A 26768-nucleotide genomic window follows, 5' to 3' on the forward strand; every position below is an offset into this window, starting at 1 on the left:
ATATCTCTGAGTCAATTTGAAAGCAAAATTATTGTTGGTTATTTGGTCATTGGTTGCAATTTGGATCTAAAAGACCAATGACCAACCGTAACAACTCGTATTTTTCAATACAACTACTATAGCGAATATGCATAAAGGCTTAACTAAGGAAAAGGAACCACGCTAAACAACTCAACTTAAACCACAAGCCAAAATGCAGCATCGAAACATAAAGTACTTGACCAATATCTAAAGAAGAATTAGTTAATAATCAACAAAACTAGCAACTATGAACATCTACACTTGTCAAAGATTCAACAGAAACTTATACTACTAATTCATATATAAATTTATTGTTTTATGCCAGAACGTTAATCCTTCAATTAGTGTTAGAACTATTGCTTGCACTCTTATTTGAGAAGCATTTAAAAAACGAAGATAAGTACAAAAAATACTCGATAAACAACTTCCATAACAAGCTAGGTAGTACATTTTTAAAAACAAAACGTATTGAAACCTAGAAGATTGATTAATAAGCAAAAAAATTAATTTTGTTTTTCAGTTTTTTAGTCAAAGTCTATCAACAGTTTTAAATGCAAGTTTTCAGATCAACTAACAATTATAGATCCAAGAGATTCAACCAAATCTACCAACAACCTTGCTAAAGAGAGTTACTATAAGGAGAAAATGTAAAAATTTAACCCAAATAGTCGAAAATCATGTAAGTGGGAACATCAAAATGAGGAAAATTAAGGTGACAAAGAAGAAAGCTAGAGATTATAAAGACAACCCATCACCTTAACGCTAGAGGTCAAGGACGAGGCCCCCGATTCACTAATGATTAAAATGAGAATCTATCTTTTCTCATTGGGCCAATTTGAGGCCAAGCACAACTAAGATCAAGTCGAAGTCGAGGCAAACTCAGGCCAAGTCAGAGTCCAACTGATTGAGATCAATCATTCTATATTAGACGAAGATAAGGTGAACCATCCCTTAATCAAAGTTGACTAGAAGGGACAACGGGTAGAAGAATGTTGAAGTTCATCCTTCTCATATCCAAGAAAAATAGAGCAATATTGGGACCAAACACCTTGAGGGTGGAATAGAGAGCAAAGCTGCTTAAATTCCTTAAGAAATGTAGTTGTGTTTGCTTGGTCTCATACAGATACTTACCCTGAGTAGCTCTTTAGCGTGGTATTAATCAAGAGGACAAATGGAAAGTGAACAAATGCATATTAATTTTATTGATTGAAAAATGCTTGTCCTAAAGATAGTTTTTTCCTTTTAATGATCGATCAGTTTGCGAATGCCATAACATGATAAGAGGTGCTAAGTGTCATGGACGTCTCTTCAGACTATAATCAGATCAAGCATGCATGTAGGGAATGAGGAGAAAACTTATTTTATCATAAGTAGGTGATGATTGTGTTGGCACAAAGTCATGTCATTTGGCCTTAATTTTCTAATGAAATTTGATCATGTGCATGTTCTAAGATTAGATGGCTTAAGCTTATGCTAATACATCATGTTGCTTTACTCTTTGCATTTCCTTTATTGAGTTTGTGCTTATCCTTGCTTAGTTGAATTGACATTCGTTTTGTGAGGTTGATTCGAATAGGTATCTTTGAATCTCTTTCTGTCACAAAAAGTAAGTTGTTTTTCTTAATTTAGAATAATTTTCCTACTTTTAGCTTGCTTTGACTTTTTTCTGAATTATAACTTAAAATGCACATTTATCATCATGAGATTCATGACAAATGACGTGGGAGCCTTCTTGTTCAAATTTTGCAATCAAAATATAATATTTGGATTGAGATAGAAGTTTATCACTATGATATTATACTACTATATTGTTGATGGCAAAATTCAACTAAGTGAATTCAATAACTTAAATTTATATATTGGAAAAAATGTTACCTACCAAAAACAAAAAAACAAAATAATAATAATAACATATCAGGTGCTTGCCATAAACACTATGATGCTTAAGTCAGTATTTTGCTGTATGCATAGTTAATTAAAGTATTCTAGAATAGTGGGTCGATATGAATAGACCATTCACAAGGATTATTGGTCTAAGGCTTTGAGGCCAAACATGGCTCTTTGGTCATGAAAGTCCAATTGATCTTGGCCACTAAGGTCGAGGAGGGAAAAATCTAATTTTCACTTAACTTCCTTTTCCCCCTGTTTGTTAGAAACTCTCTCACATTTGTCCTTGTCGATCTTGGATTCGATAGTTTGTATAAAAGACGAATATCATGGTTGTCTAAAGTATATTAAACTTAAAATTATTAACTAAAAGTTTAAAACTTGATTTAGGTAGTATTTGTCCTTTAACATCATTCTCCAAACAATTTATAATTTAAGAAAACAATTAAAACAAAACTATCTTAAACACTAATAAAAGCCACGTGGATTACATTAGTTGATTGGCTCAAGTATGCATGCATGTGTTTGTTTAACATAAAATAGCTTCTTCCACCGTCCATGAGGATTACATAAAGAATATGAACAACACAACCAATAATAAACTAATCAAACAAACTAATTAGGTCATGACACCGTAACCCAAACTCGTTTTGACATGCTCATTAGTATTATCATGATATAGCTTATTATTTTACATAATTTATGTTCCTTTACATTTAGACTAATAGAAAGTAAAACATGATTTCCCCAACTTTACAATTCCAATTCCAATTCAATCAACATCATGATTTCCAACCCAACAAATAGGGGGAGAGAAAGGCAATACATAAATTTTCATCCTCAATACCAATTTGACCACTCACCCTTTTTAAGAGAGAAAAATAAATAAATAAATAAACAGATACACATATTTGTTGGGTGTTCCCGATGAGATTCATGTGTGGCTCCAACAACAAAAGATAGCAAAGAAAATGACACACAAAGGGACATTTGGATGGAAGGGCAAAATGAGTACATATCTTACTTTTTTTTTTTTTTCAGTGTCGCTGCCTTTGCTTTTATTTGACGATGTCATTCAACTTTCTCTCCAAAACATCTGAGCAAATTTGACCCATCATGTGATAGAAAGACAAGAGATCAGATAATTGGTCTATTGTCATCTTCCCCATCACATTCTTTGCTGTTCTTTCTCTTGCTTCATTTAGCTTCAATTTTTCTATGTAAGAACTGCCGTTTCTCACTGTTGCACCCATTTGCTTTAGTCTGTTCTCTTGTTGTACACTTAAAGCCGTGTTTGACTGAAAAAACAAGCAAATGTTTTTAATTATCAAATACAAGGTTGTGCATTTGAGTTTTGATTTGATTTGATTTATCAATAATGGTACCTCTAGAAATTCTGCTCCGATTTCGAGCTCGGGTTCTTTCTCTGGCTGTGCATCGCGGCCGGTTGTGTATAAGTTTTTGGCGAGGGAGAAGCTTCTGACTATGATCTTCCTTTTTTTCTCCATTTCATTGTCCAGCTTTAATGTCTTTTTGGGTGCTGATAATTTGCTGCTGTTTAACTTCTTTTGATATGCAACTACTGCCTTGACAAATTGCTGCACCAAAATCCCATTTGCAAACTTTCAGATCAATGCACCAAATCCCATTTCAATACAATTTAATACGATCACAGTCTATGGTTCTTGGTTTCAAAATGGAAAAACAAAATTTGTATTGATGGAAATAGTACCTGATAAGCGGCAGGGCATCCGGGATAATCAAATTCATCAGAATCAGGGTGTCTCATCCTCTCAGGATGAAATTGAAGTCCCATAATGAACTTACCTTCTTCAGGATTATAAGCATCTGGATCATAAAACCCTTCAATCAATCCATCAGGAGCAAAAGCCATTGGCACAAATCTTTGAGACAAAACCTTTACTCCTTGATGATGATAACTATTCACCATAATCTCCATATCTTCTTCATCTAAAGAATCTCCAAACCAATTATGCAATGGAGTGTTCTCTACCACCTTAACCCTATGTCTATGCCCATCGTAATTATCGTAATCAATATGAACAACTTTTTCCCCTCCCGGACTCTTCTTCCTAATTTCCCTCTCAATATCCTGATAAAGCGTACCCCCACACGCAACATTGAGTACCTGCGATCCTCTGCAAATCCCTAGATATGGAATGTTTCTCTCCAAGCAGAGTTTTGCCAATCGAAACTCGATTGTATCTTTCTCTTTATCAATGGCGGTATCGCTTGTATGTAAGCGCCTGATTTCCTCAAGCTCCTCTTGGGATAAACCGGATGTATCGGTTTCGTAAAGAGAGGGATCAATATCCTCGCCTTCGCAGAGGAGAACTCCATGGATCGGTTCGAAACTGTCTAAAAGCATATGAACACCGGAAACTCTTGGAACTATAACCGGTACTGCACCATAGCCAACGATGAGATCAAGATGATACTCCCCTGGTGAGAAAAAAAAAAAAAAAAGCAAAAAAAGAAAAAAAGAAAAATCAAGATGAAGAAATGGATACGATGGATTGATTGATGAATGCATGAAAATGAATGAAAAAAAGATACCAACGAAATCGACGAATTTGTTCTTGCGAACGCAACGGCGAGAGACAACGAGAACGCGAGGGAGAATAACGGAGAGATCAGAGGCGGCCATGAAAACGGAAAACTGAGTGAGTAATTTTGTGTGTTTATTACTAATAGTATTTATAATAATAGTAATAATAATAATAATAATAATAATAATAACAATAACAATAATAATAGTAAGGTTTTCGGTTGAGAGAAAATGGTGGTGAGGGAAAGTGGGTTTATATAGAGGAAGGTTTTGAAGGGTTTGAAGGCTTTTTTGGATTATAGTTTAGGAGAAGAGGAAGAAGAAGAGAAATTAGATTGGGATCCCCATTAAAGGATTAGGATTAGGAGGAATTAATTAGTTTAATTACAGATAGGAAAATATAATAATAATAATAAGAAGAAGAAATCTAAAAAGGGAAAAAAGAGATAGGTTTGGAAAGCTCCCCCCAGGGTTTGTGGTTTGGTTGGCACGCACGGCTGCCGCTGCCCTCCTTCCTCTTTTTCTATTTTAATACCTTTTTCTTTTCTTTCTTTTCTTTCTTTTCTACTTCCCCTCCTTTTCCTTTTCTTATTCTTATTATACATTTACATTTTCTACTCCATAAAATATGTTAATTGTTTTATCTTCGACATTAAGACCAAATAAGTTATTACACATCAAAATTGATTTTTAATAACTATTTAATTTCGAGAAGAAATAACTCCAATAATTTATGAAAGTGGTATCTAACACATTGTATTTTAATTAAATATGAAGATATTTGAAATACAAATCTATTATTTCGTTTTGGAGTCTTCTTTTTTGACTAATTGTGGGTATATAGTTATGAATTTGTTGAATCTTTGGAAAGAGAGAGATCCTTGGAGTAAATGGTGGGTGGTGCTAATTGTTTTTTACTATATTAATTTGAAAGATATATTAAATTAAAAGAATAGCTACCCATGTGAGTTTTTTTTTTTTTTTTTTCTCTAAAGAAAAGATTCATAATTAAATTTGAAATTTTCCACTACAAATATTTTGAAATTAATAAAAGAGAAAGTGAAGGCATAATAATGAGTTATTAAAAGGGAAGAAGTGAGGGAGGTGAAGAGTAAGGAAGGGAATAGGTGTATGTGTGGATGCATGCATGTGTGTTTCAAGTGTAAGCTAAGTATGTAATTTAGTTCTTACTTTTTCTCCACCGGCACCGTCTACTGAACTTAATTCTTATCTCTTCACTCATTTTTTAAACCAAAATTATGCTTCCTAATCCTCCTCTAAACCCTAATTCAACCAATTACTTTCTTATTTCTTATTTCAAAATTAATAAATATGTTAGTGTTAATAAGATCATTTAATATAGAATTTTTCTATGCTAACCACGTTTAAGTTTTACTTAACACGTGTGTGATTTATTATTATTTAAAAAAAAAGTCAAGGTGATGATTTGGAATAGGTACGAAACACCATCAAAGTCTTTTTTAAAGTCATTTACAAGTAGTTGGGATGATGATGACTATTGCAAAATACATAACACGTTGATATATATTTTAGATGGGCAATCGTATCTATAACTTATAAAATAATTTGCTTCCTTCCAAACGAGAGTTTGTTGAAGATTTGATTTCTAACTTAATTAGTGTAGACTTGGACTAATTAGAGATTTATTATTATTTTTATTTAAACTCTTCCTTATTAAATTCATTTCTTTTCATTTTAATTTGATTATTTCCTTATCAACACATTTATTTGTTCTTTTTTTCTTTATATATTTATTAATTAAGTATCTCAATCTCTAATTTTAAATTTTTTAATAAATTTTAATTTAATTATATTTTTATTAGCAAACTTTTTTTTTTTTTTTTATATATATTAAATATCTCATGTTTTCTTATTAAATTGACATACAATTTTAATTCGATTATTTCTTTATTAACATTTAGTTTTCAATTTCAATGCTTTCATCTTCAATTTTTTTTTTTGCATGAATATAATTTTTTTTTAAAGGAAGTCATGTGTCCCAAATACACCACTTTTCCTATTTAATTTTTTTCACCCATTTCTAAATTTTTTTTCATACTACTCTACTTTTGTCATTATTAAAAAAGTATACTCCTAATTTCTTTTTTTTTTATAAATTGTGAAAAATATATTAATACAGTACTATTCTTATAGGAAATTTATTATTATTATTATTTAATTTTAATAGAAATTTAGGATTTACCCCATTTTATAAATGAAACTAAACAATATTAATGTTTTATAGATAATTATTGGATCTTTAACTTTTAATTTTTAAAAATTAAGTTTATAATTAAACACATGGTAAATTACTTTGCTTTACTGTCTATTTTCTTTGTACCAATGTCATAAAAAATCAAGTTCATTTTTGGAGGAAAAAAACTAGTGTTTGTCAAATTAAGAATTATTTTAAAATATTACACAATGAATCAAAATATGTACGTGGATAGCAAAATATTACAATCTATTTGTTTTTAGCTATTATGACACAAATAATTATAGATAATAATCTATAATGATCTATCATGATACATTTCATAAATACATATAGTAGTCTATCGTAATACACAAATAGTAGCTTATCGTGGTCTATTATAAGTAAAATACATGCATGCATGTGATTATGGTATATGCAAAAAAGGGACAACGGGTACATATAATAAAATCAATTGGAAGATTAAAGAATATAATTAGTTCATTAGGTGGACTCTACTCATTACTAAAGTCCCTATCTCTAATCCAAATTTTGGTCAACCCATGCATTGTGTCTCATAATCTCTTCATCTCTATATTTATTCTATCTTATCCACCTAATTTTTATTTTTTTAAAACCCATTAACATGAAGTCTTTAATTTCTTTCTTTCTTCTCTTATAACATTAAAAAAAAGAAAAAAAAAGTCATATCTCTAAAAAGGAATTGCATTTCATCTCATCTCATTTACCAACCAAACAAACTTGAGTAAAATAACTCATCTTCGGTCTATCATGTTACCAACAAACATATTCTATCTTGATATCTAGCATGGTGAAATTTTATTTATTTTTGTGTATTTGAAATAGTCGTATATAAACGGTAAAAAAAGAATAGAAATTAAATAAGGGAGTTTGAAATATAAAATGAATTTATGGACATGCATGCGACTTAGTTGTAATTTTAGAATAAATAGATTGAATAATGTAATTATTAATATTATCCAAGAAAGGAAGATCTAAAATTATGAAATGCACAATAACGTTAGAAAAATAAATGTATGACATATAGTATTTGACTTCATTTTGTGGAATATCTCTATCCCCATTTGGAATATATTCTCATTATTCCTTTATCCATAATATATACATATATAGTATAGTCATCTTATCTCTACAATAAATAAACAAATATTATGTAATTGAATAGTTTCCTTTTTTGTGTATTAATGCCATATAGATCTAATGTAGAACAATTCGAAATGTTGAGTAATATAATGTTGCCCAATTATAGTAATGTTGAATACTTATATACATGTGTGTGCCTAATTAAGTAGTATTTTTAGTTAACTAATTCATTATCACATGCACAGGCACGTGAGCAACAAGTAAGCTGTATAATTAACTAAATTATTATCCATGCATACTTATATATTTACTTTTACAATAATGATAATGAATTGCAAATATAGTCAAGTTAACTCGTGATTATATAAATGTTTACAACATGGTCCATCATTATATATTTGTAATTTTTTTTAATGTTGCTATGTGTACCAATAATTTGAAATTTTAACTACTTATATCGATGAAGCCGACCAAATATGAATACATGTAATAAAAATGTAATAATCACTTTCATATGTTATTTATAACAAATATATAATTAATATCATACATTATTGTCTAATTTATAGAATATAGTTTGAATATTATTTGATGTCAATTCTGAATGCCTATGATTTTTTTTGTAGAGTACTTCTGGTCTCTGAGTTAATAAGAAGAGTTTCAAAATTAGAAAGAGATAAGACTTCTTAACCAAACAAGATAACAATAAATTGAATTTTTCCCACGTGAATGAAGGAATTTGATTCATATCTTCTAACATTATAATATACATCACAAAGTTTCTAATATTTTATCCAATTTCCATTGCATTGGAATTGATAGCTTAAAAAGGTTTATGTTCATATAATTACAACAAAGTTTGTCCTCTCCTCTACTCCTTCAAGAGTTGGCAATTTGCAAAGAGTGAGATTGCATCATCAATTAATTGTATGGAGAATTGGAGAAAACCATATAAGAGCTGCTGACAAAGAGTAATTGCTTGATTCAAGGTAACCCACCAGCATCTGCCATAATATCAGCCATATAATTAGTAAACAGTTCCAAACAAAGTTTGATTCTTATCATAAAATCATTTATAAGAATTCACATGACACCAAAAAATCCTATCACCAAATTAGTTGTAAAGTCATCTAGTCAGCTACACAGCTTCAGAATATTTAGAAATTGACCTACCACTTTTTTTCACTGTCACCACTTGGACGGACTAGACAAAAACTAAATCTCGAGGGTCAAAATGTAATTCACACTCGTAAAAGTTTATACTTAATTGACACCTATAATTTTTTTTTTATATATTTTTGTAAGCTAAACCATTTGAATAGTGCTTTTATGACGATTGACGACCTCTCGTCCTTTACAAACAGTATAAAATCTAGCTGATTTTCTGCTTACGTCAAAGCACATTTTATAACATATTACGGTAGGGATAACTATGTCTATTGTAACCCTAGCGTAGTGATCATCTGTATCATGATCTTCATTTTCCTCACATCGAATTAGGGATGACCATGCTTGTTGAGAAGTTAGAGCACATTTTTCTCTTCAAGTTGCTTGTTGAGAAGTAGTCACACAAAATTGTATTTCCTTTATAACAAGGTGTTAGCAGAGGAGAATGGTAGATGTTTATTTTAGGTAAACCAACCAGCATATCCATGGTTTGTTCATTTAAACCTCACAAATCATTCCTCATGGTTATATTAACATTTTGGTTAAATTATTAGTTGATTGTAATCCAGTTTAGAACTAAGTAAAATATAGAAGAAAATAAATGGGATCTTCAAGTAGGTAAGAGACAATTTAGAGATGCTTTTTGAGGTTTAATCAAATCATAAGGGTTAATACAAAACTTTAAAAGTCAAATGAATTAAATTGAAAAGAAATCCAAATCTTAAGGACTAAATTGATTTAAAACATACAAAACTATGCTTAAACTATGGAGACCCATTTGGTAATTTAATCTTATTTAGAAATGATATCAAACGAGAATACTAATATAAAGAAGAAAAGCATCATTTTTCAACAGAAATGTATTAATAAGGTATTAGGCATTAGGTATTAGGTTTATACAAGTTTCAAAAGGGGAAAGTACATTGTATGTCACTACTTGGCAAAAAAGCCCTTTCTTTCCAATATCTCAATCTACTTTTCCTCTTAAATGAATCACAACTAATTAAGGTGGCTGTGTGTTTTATGAAGAACCTCATGACAATTTATGTGGGAGAGTCTAATTTGGAAGAGGTTTTCCATTTGATCCAATTGGATAAAGTCCCTTTCTTGCTTGGGTTTAGGGGATATAAGAGGAATGCAGATGAAGCTCTTCTAAGCCAAGGAATATAGATAGAAGTAAATATGGTGCACAGCCTTTGGTTGGTTTACTAAGGTCTCGTTGGGTAACAATTTGGCCTTGTTTGATAACTATTTGATTTTTTAAAATTAAACATACGAATCTCACTTCCATTCATTTGTTTTATTTAATAATCATTTGTCGGCTATATTTGTTGGCTATATCATAAGAGTGTTTTTAAAACTAAACAAAAATTTGAAATAAACAAAAATAGTTTTTTAAAACTTGTTTTTGTTTTTAGAATTTAGCCAAGGTTTCAACTCTTGTTCTTAAAAATAATACATGCTATGAGATAAAATAGGCTTAATTTCTAAAAATTAAAAACAAAAAATGAAATGGTACAAATGGGGCTTTAGTTTTTTGTTTTTATTTTTTAAAATAAGTAATTCCTCTCAATTTCTTGTAATAGTTTGCATTTTTTTTAAGCAAAAGAGTCGAATTCTTAACCAAATTCTTAAAATAAAAACAAGTTTTAAAAACGGTATTTTTTAGTTTTCAAAATTTGGTTTGATCTTCTTTAAAAATTAGTAACAAGTAAATAACAAACTATTTAGAGGTGGAATTAGTGTTTCTAGGCTTAACTACGTAAGATCGAATAGTCACCAAAGGGGGTCTAAGAAGAAAGCAAACTTAGCTTTAAGATCGAATAGTCACCAAAGGGGTCTAAGAAGAAAGCAAACTTAGCTGAACAATCTACCATATTCAAGTGGATTTAAACAAGGCAGTGACTGCCAATAAGACTGAAATAGATGATATAGAAAGAAAACATTGCAACATATTATCTCACCAGGAAGAAGATTCCAATTCAAGAAGCCTCCTTGTCCTCTAGCATTATTGAACTTGTAAACAGCACCAGATGCTAGTTGAGGACAAAACAACATCACAAAATTGAGATTAGACTTAGGGAGCCATTGATGTAAACAAGAGAGTTCATTTCGGTTATCAAAGATTTTATAATGTTTACCTTCATAACCTCCAACAACAGGGTCTTCTGCTAATAAAAGTGGTGTATCAAGAACAATGTACCTGCAATTTGGTTAAGAAACTTCATTGAAACCATGAAATACTAAACGTTGCTACTCTTTGAAGTGACCTAAACAAAATAATGACGAAAAAAGTCATGAAAAAGTACTTGAAGCAACCAACTCCAGCAGCCAAATGGCCTGCAAACCCGGTTGCGAGTCTCGTCTCAGCCATGCTGTCAACCATAAGAATCAAGCCTGATTTTCTTGCAAGATTTATTATTTCAAGAGCTCCGAGGACTCCAAACTTGGGCAACTTAATGTTTATGGCATCCACAAGATTTTTGTCAATTATCTTCCAAACATCGGTTAAGCTCCGACAACTCTCATCCACAGCAACAGGTATCCCATACGTTCTAGCGACGTTACTGACTTCGTGAAGACCTTTCCAGTCATCTCTGTCTACAGGTTGCTCAAAAACAAGAGGCACTATCCCCACATCTGCCATTAGAATAGCCATTTAAGACAATTTTTACATACTGTTAGATCATTTTGTATCTTGGCAAATTATTACCCTTCAATTTCTCAAGAAATTTTATTGCTTCGTCAGGTGTGTATCCTTCATTTGCATCAAACATGAATGAGCAGCAGGGCTGAGCCGCATGAATGGCCTCAATAGCTGCAATTTCTGCAGCAAAGTTTTTCCCAACAACAAGCTTAAGAGTTTCAAATCCTTGATTGTAATACTTTGAAGCCAAGATTGAGGCCTCCTCTGGGGAAAGAATAGGGACCTGCAGAATAAAATTTTAGGAAGAAGAGTGAAATATGAAATTTCTAATTAAAGAATCAAGCAAAAACACTATGTTATAGCACAGAAGTTTATTGAACTCAACTGTTATTACGGTTGTTAATGTACTTGTCACGCCACCAAATAACCTCCAGAGTGGAACACTGATGCTATTCGCAACTGCATCAATCAATGCCATCTCTACCCCAGCCCTGATCTTTAAAATACATAAACCGTCAAAGAGTTGCTCTTAATACTATAGTAACCTGAGTCAATATTTAAAGCTAAGGGCAATTTATCACCAAACTAAAAGCAAAGTCTAGTACTGACTGTGTTAGCACTTGAAGTTGAAACATTGCAAGGAATCTTGATTTCCAGATGCTTTTGTCCGCATTGAAGACAAGATCAATATAACGTTTAAGGAGTCCTTGAAGCAAATGCACATGTAGTGATATCCAAGTGACAAACAATGGAATGATACTTTTCACTTCAAACTCAAGTGAGTATAACTTTGCTCTTGTTTCTATCAAAGATCACATTTTATTGAAGATATCCTTGCTTATGTCCTAGCATGTTTCGTATTTCTAAGGAAAATTGGATATTTTAGTTCCTGGGGCTGCTCCATGGTAACAATTTCACATTTTCAATTATTACCTATTGGTGAATGTTTAAATTGGTCAATGATAAAGCATACATGTCATCGTACATTTTAAGTTGTAGACGTTTATAAGATGAATCAAGTAATAGGAGGGGAAAAGCCAAAATATTCTGTATGAATTAGTGGACCTAATACTTCTTTTAAATTTCTACCAAATAACTTAGAATCATATCTTGAAAGTTTATTACCAAAAAAATTTAACATTGATGATTGGAAAGGGCATAATTGAAAATCGTTAATGCATGATAAAATGAAAAAACACTAAAAATTTGAAGAATAATGAAACACATAATTGGCCAATTTCTAACTAATATGAGCTACATTCATATTATCTCATTAACAAAAAGACTCATTGGTACAAAGAACCCATCAAAGTTCAAAGCATTGTCAAAAGGGTCAAATTTTGAACTACCATGGCCATGGGTTGGCCTACTAGTTGAAGATAAAATGTAACTATAGGACACTTGGGGTTGGGATCCAGATTTTAACTTCGCCACATACAGTTAGTTTGCTAGCATGTTCGTATCAGACACTTAGACATTTTGACACTTGTTGGTCACATATCAAACATTTGTTAGTGCAACATAAATGTGTTTGACATCTATAGAACATTTGTTAAGTAGACTAAAAAGACATTTATATGACATTAATAAAAAAAAATTGAGTGTGAAACATATCAAATTAAGCTTTTCTTTAGCAGAATTCATTTTACTTTGAATTTTCGTTTGGTATAAAAATGATATCTATTTTCTAAAATGTACATTTTAATTAACATTTACTTGTAGTTGCCTCCATGTAGTGTCGTACCTATGTCTTGTATAGGTATTTGTGATCTTGAACCAACCATGTTATAATCATAATCTTTAGAAGTGTTGTATAGTTAGTTTCAAGAGAAAGAAAATGAAATGTGTTAACTTAGCTCAAAAGTAAAATAGGATCTACAAATAAGTAAATGCAATTAATCAAAAGTAAAATAGGATCTACAAATAAGTAAATTAATCCACAAGGGAAAGGTTTTGAGTAAAACTTTGACTCACCGGAGCAAACTCCCGAGGGGAAAGAAGGGCAGTAACATCATCAAACACGGAAGTCAGAGTGGCGGGCGGAGTACGAAGGAGGAAGTTGCAAACCTCCTGAGCCTTAGCAAGAGCCATTTCAAGAGTAACGTCAGTAACAGAAGGAAGCACTTGAACTTCCCCCCAACCAACACAACCATTACTAAGTTCAACTCTAATAGCAACATTGTTTAGAGTTTCAAGCTTGGAGTTCCCAAAATGCAATGGGGAATTAAGCCCAATACTCAATGGCCTACCCTCAGCTCGCTGTACATTGACCCAAAAAGTATCGGCCACATTTTGGAAGCCAAAACTTAGCCTTTGGGAAGAAGGGGTGGGTGGATCTGCAATTAACTCGACATTGGTGGCATGGGTGGAAAGGATTCGGAGCTTGGAAGAAGTGGTTGTGGGAATGCGGAGGTGGAGAAGAAAGGAAGAAGAAGAAGAAGAAGAAGAAGAAAGAAGAAGAAGAAGAAAAAGGGAGAAGAGCGGGTGATGAGAGAAGTGAAGAAGCCATGGACTGTGAGAATGGCTAACGATTGGAGGGAGCAGATTTAGTGACATTTTTAGTATGGAATTTGCAAACCAACCAATGATGTGATGAGAGGATCCCACTGTCGCTTTCGCCTAACATTTGAAACGTGAATCTAAATCATAAACGATTCCTTCATATCTTTCTTCCTATTTCCTTGTCCGTTGCCACCACAAATTTCCCTACCAAACTCTTCTTTTTTTCCTCTTTTGCTTTTCTTCTTTTCTTCCAATCATTCCTTGTCCTCCCAACTTCACTATCAGTTTCACAATCATAATCCCAAATCCATACCCATAAACACACAACCAACACAAACCATACATTATATCTCTATCAACTTTTTAAATTGTTATACTCCTAAAACTCCTACTTTCTACTTTTCATAAACAGATCAATTTAGATTTTTAGCATTTGTTATAATATTCTTTGCCTAAAACTAACATTTTTAAAAATAAAAAAATAAATTAAAATATTTTCATGTGCTATGATAAAATTTTGAATTCTACCCATTATGAAAATCATAGAATTGATTATAAAACTTTGGTGTATATTGTAAATATTTTATTAAATTTATTATTTTATATTTTGTAAAATGATGTTTCTACAAGTTCAATTACTTTTTTATTTGGGAGGTAGTTGTAAGAAAAGGTTCAATTGATTGATTTGTAAAAACTTGGTAGTTTAATTGACAGAAGTTATAAGTTCTACCTAATATTTGTGGAGTAAAATTTTGAGAAGAGTGTGAATTGATATAAGTTAATCTCATTAACATTAGGTTAAAAAATAATTTTAAATGTCTATTTCAATTCAATTGCTATTACTTTAAAACTATTTATTATCTCATTTAAACAAATAATCTACTTAATTTCAAAACGTAAAGTAAATATGTTTTTCACGTATTTCACTTTAATTTCAAAACTTGAAGTAAAGATGTTTTCCACCTTAATTTCAAAGTTTTTCACTTACTCATTTTAGAATAACTTTGGGACGGTTTTAAAATCTGAAATTTAATCAAATTGCTAGAAATCTAAAGAGTATTGGAATATATGAAAAATCGAAACGAGGATTAAATCTTGAAGCGTACAAACTAAAGAAAAAAATGTTGAATTGAAAACTAACGAAACGAATCAATATGAGTTCAGTATAGCAAATTGAACTCAAAACACTCAATTTAAATATAGATTTAGAATTAAATAACATTACAAACACATTTCATTACAACCCACTAAACAAATATTTGAATTGCCAAATGACGATATTGATTCTCATTTTTATTATTTTGATGGATGAGAATTTTAAGATATCCTATTGGTATATTCCTTTTATAAAATCACCAGTAAACTAAAAAAATGTAAACACAAACAATCATGGATCATTTTTTCTTGAGAAAAGCTTGATGATGTTCAAAACAATTAAATTTGGAAGGAAAATAATTATTTATTTTTACCTTTAAAATACAAAAAGCTTGTTTTCTAATATGTAGAGAAATAGCAAATTAGTCCTAACAATAATGATTGTCCTACAAGTGGCAGTTGGACTAAACTCTCGATAACTATAAACGAGAGGATTTAATTTGCAACCAAGTCTAAATGGGCAAAATCAAGAACATACCCATGGCCATGTTACCAAGTCAATTTAATTACCAAATAGAAAAAAAATAGGAGCTATAATAGACATCAATTTAATTAAGTGTACAACAACGTTTTTAAAAAAATACAAATATAACAAAGTCTACAACTGATGATAGACTTTTGTGGTCTACCAACGATAAACTTCTATCATCAATAAATTATTGACAAATTTTGTTATAGTTGCAATTTTTTTAAATGTTGTTATATATGTTAATAATTTGAATCTAACAGTGATGTTTTCATCTATTACAAACGAAAAAAAATTAAAAAGAATAGAAGAAAGAAAGAAGAGGAGGGTTAAAATATTGAAACCTTATAAATAATTTGTCAGCATTAAGGTAAGAAAAGTGTAGCAAGTTGATATATGAAGGGAAAAGAGATGATTACAAGACAATAAAGAGAACCAAAATTATACAAAGAGTATTTTCGTTTTACAAATACGCAATGTAATGAAACATTAGCTCTTAGGATATTATAGTTCCTTCTCTTTTTCTTTCACTATTGGAAGTAAGATACAAAAGTGAGATAGGGTAAAAAAAAAAAATTATAATTTAATGAAAGAATGTAACCTTATTAGACATGGTATTCTCATTTTATGTTATAAAACAAAAGAAGAAGAAAAAAAACAGGATTTAGCTATAGACTATACTGAGAAAGGAAAAGAATAAGACATGCCTGAATGGATGCTCTTCCAAGAAGAAGTCTCCAATATCATAGAGTCTGAGACTCCTCCTGACTTTTTACTTTGCCACGGAGCATGTCGGTGAAACTTCCTCTCATGATTCGTCTGAACCTAGTGTCCTCAGCTGGCGGCGGCGGTGTAGGATTTGGTGGCTCAACTGGTTCGCTTGGAGTTGGCTCCAAACTTTCTTTCTTTCCCAATAGCCCACCACCATCAACACCAAAGAAATTGGTAACCGACGATGCAATTCCGAGATGTGCACCCATCACCTTACTGATGGTTTCAAATGTTCCTCCTGATCTCTCCTTCATTATGATTTCAAGAGCTTCCCTGTGTGCTGGATCTAGAGCATCTATATCCCTTAAAAGGTTTTGTATGGTAGGAAGGAACAACTCTCGTATGCTGGTTGGCGATAGGTCTATGACAAGCATCATATAACAATTGTATGTGATTATATTGTGAAAGTTTTCACTACTAAAGAAGGCATGTTTGAACACCCAATCTATAAAGATCACAAAATGAAACAAACCTGTAGCATCCAATGCACGGATCGCCTCACAAAATGCATCAGCTCTCTCATGGCGACGCATCAATGTACTTGACGTAGGTGGTGTGGCTGAGAGTTGAAAGATCTTGGATAAAAGATGTAACAAGTTAAAGAAACAAGTAGATTACATATTCTGAATATGTACGATAATGTCCAGAAAGTAATATGCCATCTTATTAGTCAACTAAAACAGTCCTACATGCTCATAGTAATTAGAACGACGGCCAAGGATATAATCTCTAAGTCTTTCTGTTGTATGAGGTACAGCCACCACCAATGCACGGATCACAGCTATAGTAGCCTCATGAGATCCGTCTTCGAGAAAAGCATCCATTTGAACCCTTATCTTCTCCACTATCTAAGAGAGTTAAAATAATTAAATCAGCCATACCTCTTAGTGTTCTAGAAGTCTAACATTATAGTGAAGTTTAGCTAAGCAAAGGTACATACAATGTCATTCTTAAAATGTTGTGCAACAGCTCCAAAAGCATCTATGCTTGCGTACTTCACATTCAAGTTCGGGTCTGATCCCAAAGTAATGAGAGCAGGCAAAATGTGAGTAGACGCAACTTTTGAATCAGTGTAAGGTACCTAGGAATAAATTATATTTGATATAGCTTTCAATATGAAGTGGAAATTAAACAGATGGTAATTCCAGAACAGTTAAGCTTACAATAACTTTTAGCATATGGGCGGCACTGATCTTCATGCTTATGTGAGTGCTGACAACCATCTCCCACAGAATATTAAAAATCATTCCATGGTGCCGTTCAAATGTGCTGCACAATGGAAAGAAACCTCAGAAAAGAACACTACAAAAAAAAAACTATCTACATGTATTTAGTTAGATACACACCAAAAGAACCGGACTGCATCTACAATTTCAGTGTATTGATTTACTGAATGACTCTCCTCCTTAGTCCCTTCAACTAATAGTTTCCTCAAAAAATGCACCAACTCTTCCTCTTTACTAGGAGCACCCAAAACACCAGCTAGAAGAAGCGGCAAAACACAAATTGTGGCAAGTCTTGCGCCCAAAATGGTTTTCGGTTTAAGACCTTCAATATATAAACCATCACCATAATAAGACGATACAAGAAATAATTTGCATAAATTATGCCAAATAAGCAATACTACGGGGGGAACTTTTTTGAATTTTAACAAGTCAATATCAACCTTAAAAAGCTTTAAAAGGGTGACATCAATGCCTCCTTAAAACAAAATTAGAACAAACCAATAAATCATAGGGAATTCAATCAACAAAATACCCAAAGTCCAATTATAAAAATGTCCTAATTGGAAATTCAAATTATGGAAAATATTAAATTCACCACCTATTTAATTTCAATTCAATTGGATAAAATTAAGGAAAATTATTTTAAATGCCGACTTCTGAAAATATTTATAAAATATAGCAAAATACCACGATCTATCTTGTGATAGACCACGAGAGACAATGAAAACCGCCCTAAAATTAAATATCGAGGGTTAAACTTAATTCAGTCAACAAAGTACCCAAGTAATATTTTTTGCCAGCAATAACATGATGTATTTGATTATTTACCTTTAATTCTTGAATGGATAGTTGAAGGGAAAAACGCCAAATCTGCACTTTCCCCAACTGCTACCAAGAATACAGGCAGCATTATGTGTGTCAAATAAGGATCGCCAAAACATTCAGATACGGCCAAAAGAAACTGCATACTCCCAAAACAAAAACAATGGAAAAGAAGATTAGAGAAAAAGGGTGACGCACCAAAAACAAAATTGAAGTTAAAGAATGGCATAGAGAATGATGAGGCACCTTGGTAATTCGATTTCTCAAGTTGTCTTCTTTCTGAGGTAAAAAACAGGCCAGCTGTATTAAATCAGGAAAGCAGTCTACATGAATCCATTCAAATGCTGGCCATTCAATGCAACCCCTAGACCAGTAGCACACAAGAGTCAAACTGATGTGAACCTCATTTGCAAAATTTTTAGTGGTAAATTGACAAAGGGTCATATTCCAGATGTGTAGAAAGTGATGAAAAAACTGTAACGAGAAAATAGAAGAACTTACCCTGCATACAATTCAAGCACAGAAGTAGAGATCATGGTTCCAGTTGCTTGCGTTACAGAAGAAAATGGACAAGTTTCTATTGCTTTTTGGTGCACAAATGGAAGCAACTCTGAGAGCATTTTTAGTAAGACATCAACATTCCATCGTTCACGCTCACCTAAAGCACGAAGATGAGACTCCACTGATCCTTCAACACCCGAAAGTGGTGGGCACCGCTTCAAGACAAAATTGAGCAGATAAATTAGTGACGACGGATAAAGTTCCCAACACAGACAGAGAAGATGGTGAGAAAAAAGCACACCTGAGCAGAGCTCAAAATATGAGACATTAATACTCTTAAGACGTGGTCTAATTTGTTTCCCCACTTTATAACTGCAGGAACTAGTTCCTTCATTGAAGTTTCCACAACCACACCAGCCGGATCACATATCAGCTGGAACATCATCTCCTCTACCTGTTGTGGCAAACAAAAATAAGTATTATATATCTGTAGAAAAAAAAACACTTATATCCTAATACTTTCTTTTTTTCCCTCTTATGAGTCATCCTATCTATGGCAAGGGGAAACAGCTCCACTCCCCAGACCTTGTGTTATCAACCCGTTCTAGAGCTTACATTGTAGCAAATTCTCTCAAGTCAGAATTCTTCTCCATGATTGCCTCGTAGCATATTTAGTGAGGCTGACCTTGTAATATTTGTCAGTGTTTGGAAAGAGAGGAAGCAGAATAGCAAGATTATGAACAGCAGCCTCGCGCACAACAGTTGCAGCATCTTCAATCAGTTGTTGCACAATAGATAGAATAAGTGAATCACGAATCTCTGGCCGAACAAATTCTGCTAGCTCTCCACATGATTGAGCAACAAGTAGTCTACGTTCCTCATACATGTGATTTATCTGATATCAAATAGAAAATCTAAATATTCCTTCAAAATGTACACAGAAGGTACGAATAATCTGTCAACAAAGTAGACTGCAAAACTCACTTGTTCCCAGCACTGAGGGAGTAACTCTGTTTCTGTTCTCATCTCTCCAACACTCTTAGCAAGGGTTACACATGCCTAAATAGTAGACAAAAGGTTCAGTGTGAATATAATAAAATAGCAACCTCCAAACACAGAGTTGAAGACATTAAAAAGGGAGAAAACACACAAAACAAAACAAAAAACAACACCCACATCCATGATGATACGTCTCTGCTGTTCATCTGGACGTTTGATTAAATTAAACAGTGTATGAGTTAAGGAATCTCTGGTGCCACTATCTGGATGACGTTCAATTGCACACATTATAAGGGGAAGAAGCTCCTGAAAGACAGAACAAACATTAAATCAGTATATGGAAATAAGACAGATCTTTTATATCTCATAGAGAGACTGAAAAGAACCTCACGATGATTGATCAAAACATAAGGAACTATCTTCGGCAACGCATCTGCAAGTATCTGAATGGTCCCCAAACCCTGTCGAACAATTATCATAGGTCATATATCTAAGTTTGAAAGATTGACATGGAGAGATAGAATAGATGAACGTGAAAGATTTTTGGACAGGCATTAGAAATGCAACTGGGCCCAAGTAGAAGAAAACATATGCACCTTAATCCTATGCTGGCATCATAAAACCCTGACTCAAATGTGAACTGGCTAAGGAACTGATCATTTACCTTTTCAAAAACAGCTTCATCACATGGGTAGTCTGCTTTCACAGGTAGCACGTTGTCTTCTGTAAGTTGCTGACCACTTGATTTAGAGATGCTTTCTTTATTTTCCATACAATTATCATTATTTGTTGAAACTACTGAAAGTTCATGTAAAACTTCCTCCGATTTGCTCATGCTGATACCAGAAGTTTGTGTACCCAGTGACCGAGAATCTCCATTATCTACAACCGCATTCCCAGCATCTGACACATGAGCCAAAATGTTTTTGTCTTCATGTATCTCAACAACTTTGTCTTCTGCCTTTTCAGACACTTCCTTGGTAACAATTGGTTCAACATGATCCGAAGCATTCACATATTTTGCTTTTAAGGTCTCAATTTCATTTTGCAGTAACTTTATTTCCTCCTTGTATGTTTCAGAAGACTGCAGTTGGCCAGGATCCACGTCATTAGTAACTGAGTACAAATTAGAATGAGAACCCTCAATGTGCATTTTTAGTGCAGTGATTTCAGCTCTACAGTCATTGAGCTCCTTTCTCTGGTGCTCCCAGGATTTCTTTAAATCTTGTACCTAAAGATAAGTGCATGTCATTCTATGAATTAGGAGAAAAAAATAGGCAGCACCTCCAAAGTGTATTGAGGAGAATATACCAGGCTTTCTTTGTCTTTAATTTCCTTCTGCATAGTTTCTAAAGACTTTGTTAATGCTCCCATCTGACCATCTGCCAAATCTTTGTTTCTTAGCAAGCTTTCCTTTTCATGATTTAATTTCTTGTTTGCTTCTAGCAAAGATTCATTCAGTCGAATCATTGCAATTTTTTCCTGTAAAGCAGATACATGGTAATGATACAAGCTGCAATTCAGAAAACAGTTCTTTCTTTTCATTTCTTTTCTTTTTTCCAACAAATGAAACAGACCTCACGAATACTAATTCAGGGGGAAGGAAACCCATCTGACATGAGAAGTACAAAAAACATATACATATAGAAAAAAGCTCCCGCTCCTGGTAGTCATATAAAAAGGATAAATATTAAAAAGTTCAAGGCAGTGGCCCTAACAAGAGGCACTTAAATATACCCGACTCTAGGTGTTGGCTTCAAGAAGGAGCAGCAACAAATTGATGTTCCTATTCAGTGCCAATATGTTCATGATCCCATTATCTTCTCCTCCAACAAGAGTGGTATTCTTGAAATTAGTTCTTTCTCTTTAATACTTCTCAACAAACAGGTTTTTTTATAGGATCCAACAAGCATTGGTTCAAATTCAAACTATCAATTTATCCAAGACTATTAAACAAGAACCATCGTTGTATACAAGGGGGAAATATGCATAGAGACTCTTGGTGGCAAATTGTCTAGGAGGCTTACCCAAGGGAAGGCACAAACAGTCGAGGAGGAGCTTTTGGGTATCTATTATAGATAGGATTAAACTGGCTGGGAAAGAATTTTCTACTGACAAGGGCCTTGAAGAATTTCATCTAGAAAAAGTGTGTGAAGACAAAGTGTGCCATCTTGTCAATTAGAAATGAACCTCTCTACCTCCCTCCCCTTGGAGGTATTGGTGTCAGAAATTTGAGAAGCCTAATTGGACCCCCTTGATAGAAAAGATCAGTAGGAGGGTTGAAGCACAGATAAAGTTCGAGTTTCCCAGAAGTTGTCCAGCTAGGCACATTGACTAGTAAACCAGCCCACTGCAAGTTGATAATCAGTACGCTTAAATGGAATTTTCCTCCCACAAAACTTATTTTCTGGGAAGAACCCTATGAATGTAAAATGATTTTCATGGTCCATTGAAAAAACTCTTCAACATTCCCATCTGACGAACTTTCAGTTTATATTTTAACCACAGCAATTTGAAACTGAAGAGGAGACTGTTTCTTCTCTCAAAATTTTGGATCTCCTGTTGTGTCCCCTAGAGATATCGCTGATTGGCTGCCAAAGATCCTTTATGGTTGGTAGGTAACAAACAATGCAACATGTTAAAGTTATGCGACTAAAGCTTGCTTATGGTCTTTTCTTAGAAATATGAAATAGATTTTAAGTCACTAACAAAAAGTTTTGATTCCTCTTTGTGATAGTATGTTATTCACTTCTTCTCATCAGAGAGCCATCCATCAGCATTTTTGCAATTTTACTAGCTTATTTATCAACCTAAATTGGGGTTGCTTTATATAGTAACCTTTTAGAAGAGTCAGGCCTGCTACCATTAGATTTCAAGATTTCTTTGGTTGGAATGAATACTCAAGTACAATGGAATATTGATATTTATTGGTAGCATCTAACTTGAGTCTTTAGCCATTGCTTTGATGGAGAAACGCGAAAAGTAGATTTTTAATATTTATAAGAACTGTCTTTAAATTAACTTGAGAGCAACTTGCAGACACTTGTAAAAGGAACTACCTCAGCAGCTTCTGTGGTGGAGGATAGGTATTGATAATAGTAGTGACGTAGGGCATCTGATACACATGCAGGTGAGTTAGGCCAAACATCAAGGTCTTGATCTGTAACCTGCACAGGAAAAGCTTAATCATTATACAAGCTAAAACACCTATGGATATCAATGTACAATCTGAAGCACATAATATGCGAGCGAACACAAGCCACTCAAGGCAGATTCTACTAATTTCCGTCTCGAGAAAAAAAATCAAAATAGGACTTTTTATTGATTACAAAAAAACAAAACAAAACAAGAGAAAATTGAGTATGAACGCTGAAAAAATAGCCATTTAAAGAATTCATTGTAAAAATGACAACAAAGTGATGAATTATATCTATGCACAGATACATATATTTTAAATCACCCATCAACCCAAGAGTTTAAGTTGATGGGTTCCAGTAAATTTAATTATAGTAAATTTAATTATATCAATACTTTGACACTCGTTTACTTGTGAGTTCGCAAATTTGTAGCGACACAAAAAGTGGAACTCAATCTTAATTGGGAATAATATGTATTACAAGGGTTCAAACACAAAACCTAGAGCTTTAATATCATATTAAATCTCATTCAACTCAAAAGCTTAAGTTGATGGACTAGAGTAAATTTAATTTTATCAATACTTTAATAGTGTGTGTATTGTGAAAAAAAAAAAAAAAAACAACATATTTGTGAATAGTTTAAATGAAACTATTAAAATAAATTTTTGTATTATCCTAATAGAAACACAAACATTGCTTGCTCTGTACTTAAACCAGTAATCTCTGACATTGAACAACTTGAATCAATAGAAGTCATGTTCTCAAATATCAAAACATATCTATTGAAGTTATTAAGATTATATTTTAACAGATGAGTTCCAAAGAAAGTTTCTTGGCACCCCTCTTTTAGAAAAATGATGGATACGACAACTAAAGAAAGTCTACAGATGATAGGACAACAAAACAAAGACTTCGTTATCTTGCATGGTGTATACCTCTTCATAAAATGTCATTGCAGTAAGTCGATAACCTGCTAGAAGCAGATATTCCTTCACAGCGCAATTAAGATCTTGACGTTCATTATCTTTTAGTGAACCCAAATCAGAGGAGGCATTCCCCTTTTCTTGATGAACCTCTTGCCGACCTCTAATGGTAGAGTCAGCCTTTGAATCTATTAAAATCAACGCAGAGAAATAACTTTGGGAATGGGATAATAGCCAATAAGAGTTTACCAAACAAATAATCAATACCATTATTCTTATCCACACGCTGCACACCGATAATTTAAATCATAAAGCAAGGATTTGAGGCGTCAACAAGAATACCAAACACCCCAGATGATAAAAAAGGCCATTGTCATTAACCAGAAAACCTAATTCCTTTTGACATTGCAATCGTAGAATGCAAATAAAGTGAGGTCATCAATGGTTGCTACCTAGAACTTTCTTCCCTTATTTCCAAACCCACTAATCTTTCAGGGAGCAGTTCTTCAAAATCAGAAATGCTGAAAAGATACTTACCACTCAACTCAACTGAATGGGCCTCATTCTTCTTCTGCAATTCAATCTTGAATTTTGAAATGTCTTCTTGAGCTAACCGCAGCTCATACTCACTGATAGCTAACTTTTCTTCTATTGCTTCTTTCTCCTCCAACAAACTTTGAGGGTCTGCAACTGCTCCAAATAGGAAAGAGAGAGCAAAGGGATATTACATCAGTATCGTGATTGATACACATTGAAAAAGCAGGTGAATAAAAATACAACGGTAGACAAGGTATCAACCCAAAAAGGAAGCCACAGGGATTGCAGAAAGATTCCTTAGTTGGGATTAATAAAAAATAGAGTAAAATTACCAATAATAATAATTAAAGTGAGCTCCAAAGTAGCTTTAGATTCAATGGTTTCTCAAATTTAAAACTCTTCTTTAAGGTGACCCTTAAATATTACAACATTTATTTCCAACTACACAACCCAAAACAAAAACTTATCTGCACAATCCGATGGGAGAAATGTTTTGATCTACGATGATTTCATTGGAATATGGGTTGAACTAAACTCTGAGCTGTCCAAGGTCATAATCGAATTACTATTTGTTTCATCTTATTCTCTGCCTCAGCCCCGTCTTGCTATTTTTTGCCAACTTCTAAGTTCTATCACATTATCCCACATCCATGGGTATTGAACTAGTTATCTCAACCCTAGTATCTATCCACTACCTTACTTAACAAAAGACAGTTGAAATCCCTGCACCAAACCTACAGCATAGTATATGATTCATTTCCTCCATTTATTAAAAAAAAAAAGGACACTATAATGTCAAGTCTAAGGGTAATATACAATCTCTAAAAACCTTGATATTAATGTCAAGTCTAAAGGTGATATACAATCTCTAAAAACCTTGATATTCGAGCCAAAAGCTGGAAGATCTCGGTGATAATTTGTATTCGGTTAAACAAATGATTAGAAAACAAAATTTTTACATCAATGCACACTATGGAATTGCCATTGAGCACAATAGAAACAATTGGAGCTCTAAACTTAAGATACTCGAAAAAAAAAATTGAAAGTAGTAGAAATGAATCAACTAGTACCCATATTCGCATAATTTGTGAATAGAAGAAACAGAACAGAAGTAAATAGAGAAAAGGAAGATCCGGAAATAAAGAGGACAAAGAAAGAAGGAAAGAACCTCGAAGAGAATTGAAGCGAGTGATTTGATCAGGAGGAAAGTGAGCAGGATCGGAGAAGAAGTCTTTGAGACGAATGGCCTGGGCATCACGGCCATCGTCAAGAAGCTCGTGGAGGAGCTCAAATGCTGTCAAAACATAGTTCTCCTCAAGCAAAAAGTTAACGACGCAATTGCACAAGGAAGACCTTTCGACGTCCATGGAAGTTGGGTAGGCAGAACAGAAATGGTTCACATACTACATCTCATGTTCAGCTGAAGGAGAAGCATTGTTGATGCTGAAACTTCATGTCCATTACGTCGGGGAATTGAATTGAAGGAGAGAGGAAAAAGAAGCAGTAGCGAACTCTGCTAGATCTCACCCTCTCCACTTTGCACTTTGATTTTTCAGCAAATCGGTGATTTTTGGATCTTCGTGTTTCCCCAAAGAAATTAGTTGTCAAGGACTTTTAATGTTTCTTTAATCTTAGCTCCAAAGTTTCAAAATATTTCATTTTGTTAGTCTAAACAAATAAGTTTGGTTTATATCTTTATATCTTTATGTTACTTTTAACAAATCCATCGGTGTAGTTTTAAATTATCGACAAGTTTTGATCAAATTATCAAATATTAGTTGAAGACAAGTTTTTGAGGAAGATTTTTTCTTTTTTATAATTTTGGACCAATAAATAAACTTAATAAATTAGATATACGAGATTTGTCTCATCCTAAACTGATACGTGGTCAAGTGAGTTCATTTGAGGTGTGGAAAGAGAGATCATATCATATGATCGAATCAACATGTTTCAGCTTCTATGACTGAAGCTAATATATTCTACGTATATTGTCTATTCTAGATAGCCTCAACCAACATGCATGATGTGTAATATAATAGATATTTATCTTGAACATCGAGTAAGTACTAAGCATATCGTTCCACCCAAAAGAATAAAA

At 33.0% G+C, this 26768-nt stretch overlaps 3 protein-coding genes across 4 annotated transcripts; all 3 read right to left on the bottom strand.

The window, feature by feature from the left end:
- Nucleotides 1-2543: 2543 nt before the first annotated feature.
- On the bottom strand, nucleotides 2544-4856 carry LOC101215742 (putative glutamine amidotransferase GAT1_2.1). The gene is made up of 4 exons (XM_004138757.3): nucleotides 4486-4856; nucleotides 3641-4371; nucleotides 3294-3506; nucleotides 2544-3206 (listed from the first exon to the last, which is right to left on the bottom strand). The coding sequence occupies exons 1-4, from the start codon at nucleotides 4574-4576 to the stop codon at nucleotides 2967-2969; spliced, it is 1275 nt and encodes a 424-aa protein (XP_004138805.2). The 5' UTR covers nucleotides 4577-4856; the 3' UTR covers nucleotides 2544-2966.
- Nucleotides 4857-8500: 3644 nt separating this feature from the next.
- LOC101214546 (L-Ala-D/L-amino acid epimerase) lies at nucleotides 8501-14415 on the bottom strand. Of its 2 annotated transcripts, none has more exons than XM_004138584.3 (7): nucleotides 13606-14415; nucleotides 12017-12127; nucleotides 11698-11914; nucleotides 11294-11624; nucleotides 11126-11187; nucleotides 10949-11020; nucleotides 8501-8821 (listed from the first exon to the last, which is right to left on the bottom strand). In XM_004138584.3, exons 1-7 carry the CDS (start codon nucleotides 14185-14187, stop codon nucleotides 8802-8804), a joined length of 1395 nt encoding a protein of 464 aa, XP_004138632.3. In that variant the 5' UTR covers nucleotides 14188-14415; the 3' UTR covers nucleotides 8501-8801. The 2 variants fall into 2 exon arrangements, with proteins under 2 accessions (XP_004138632.3, XP_031737424.1); XM_031881564.1 differs by having other exon boundaries at nucleotides 12017-12122; nucleotides 13606-14018.
- Nucleotides 14416-16109: 1694 nt separating this feature from the next.
- Nucleotides 16110-26295, bottom strand: LOC101215510 (RAB11-binding protein RELCH homolog). The gene is made up of 20 exons (XM_011651627.2): nucleotides 25839-26295; nucleotides 24671-24823; nucleotides 24146-24321; nucleotides 23133-23240; nucleotides 21385-21555; nucleotides 20738-21304; nucleotides 20460-20534; nucleotides 20251-20379; nucleotides 20059-20133; nucleotides 19760-19969; nucleotides 19376-19528; nucleotides 19075-19289; nucleotides 18820-18937; nucleotides 18580-18712; nucleotides 17872-18073; nucleotides 17689-17794; nucleotides 17466-17606; nucleotides 17250-17373; nucleotides 16998-17114; nucleotides 16110-16886 (listed from the first exon to the last, which is right to left on the bottom strand). Exons 1-20 carry the CDS (start codon nucleotides 26035-26037, stop codon nucleotides 16498-16500), a joined length of 3561 nt encoding a protein of 1186 aa, XP_011649929.1. The 5' UTR covers nucleotides 26038-26295; the 3' UTR covers nucleotides 16110-16497.
- Between the last annotated feature and the right edge of the window lie 473 nt (nucleotides 26296-26768).

The sequence above is a fragment of the Cucumis sativus genome, chromosome 2 (assembly GCF_000004075.3).
Source record: "Cucumis sativus cultivar 9930 chromosome 2, Cucumber_9930_V3, whole genome shotgun sequence".
Lineage (NCBI taxonomy): Eukaryota > Viridiplantae > Streptophyta > Magnoliopsida > Cucurbitales > Cucurbitaceae > Cucumis > Cucumis sativus.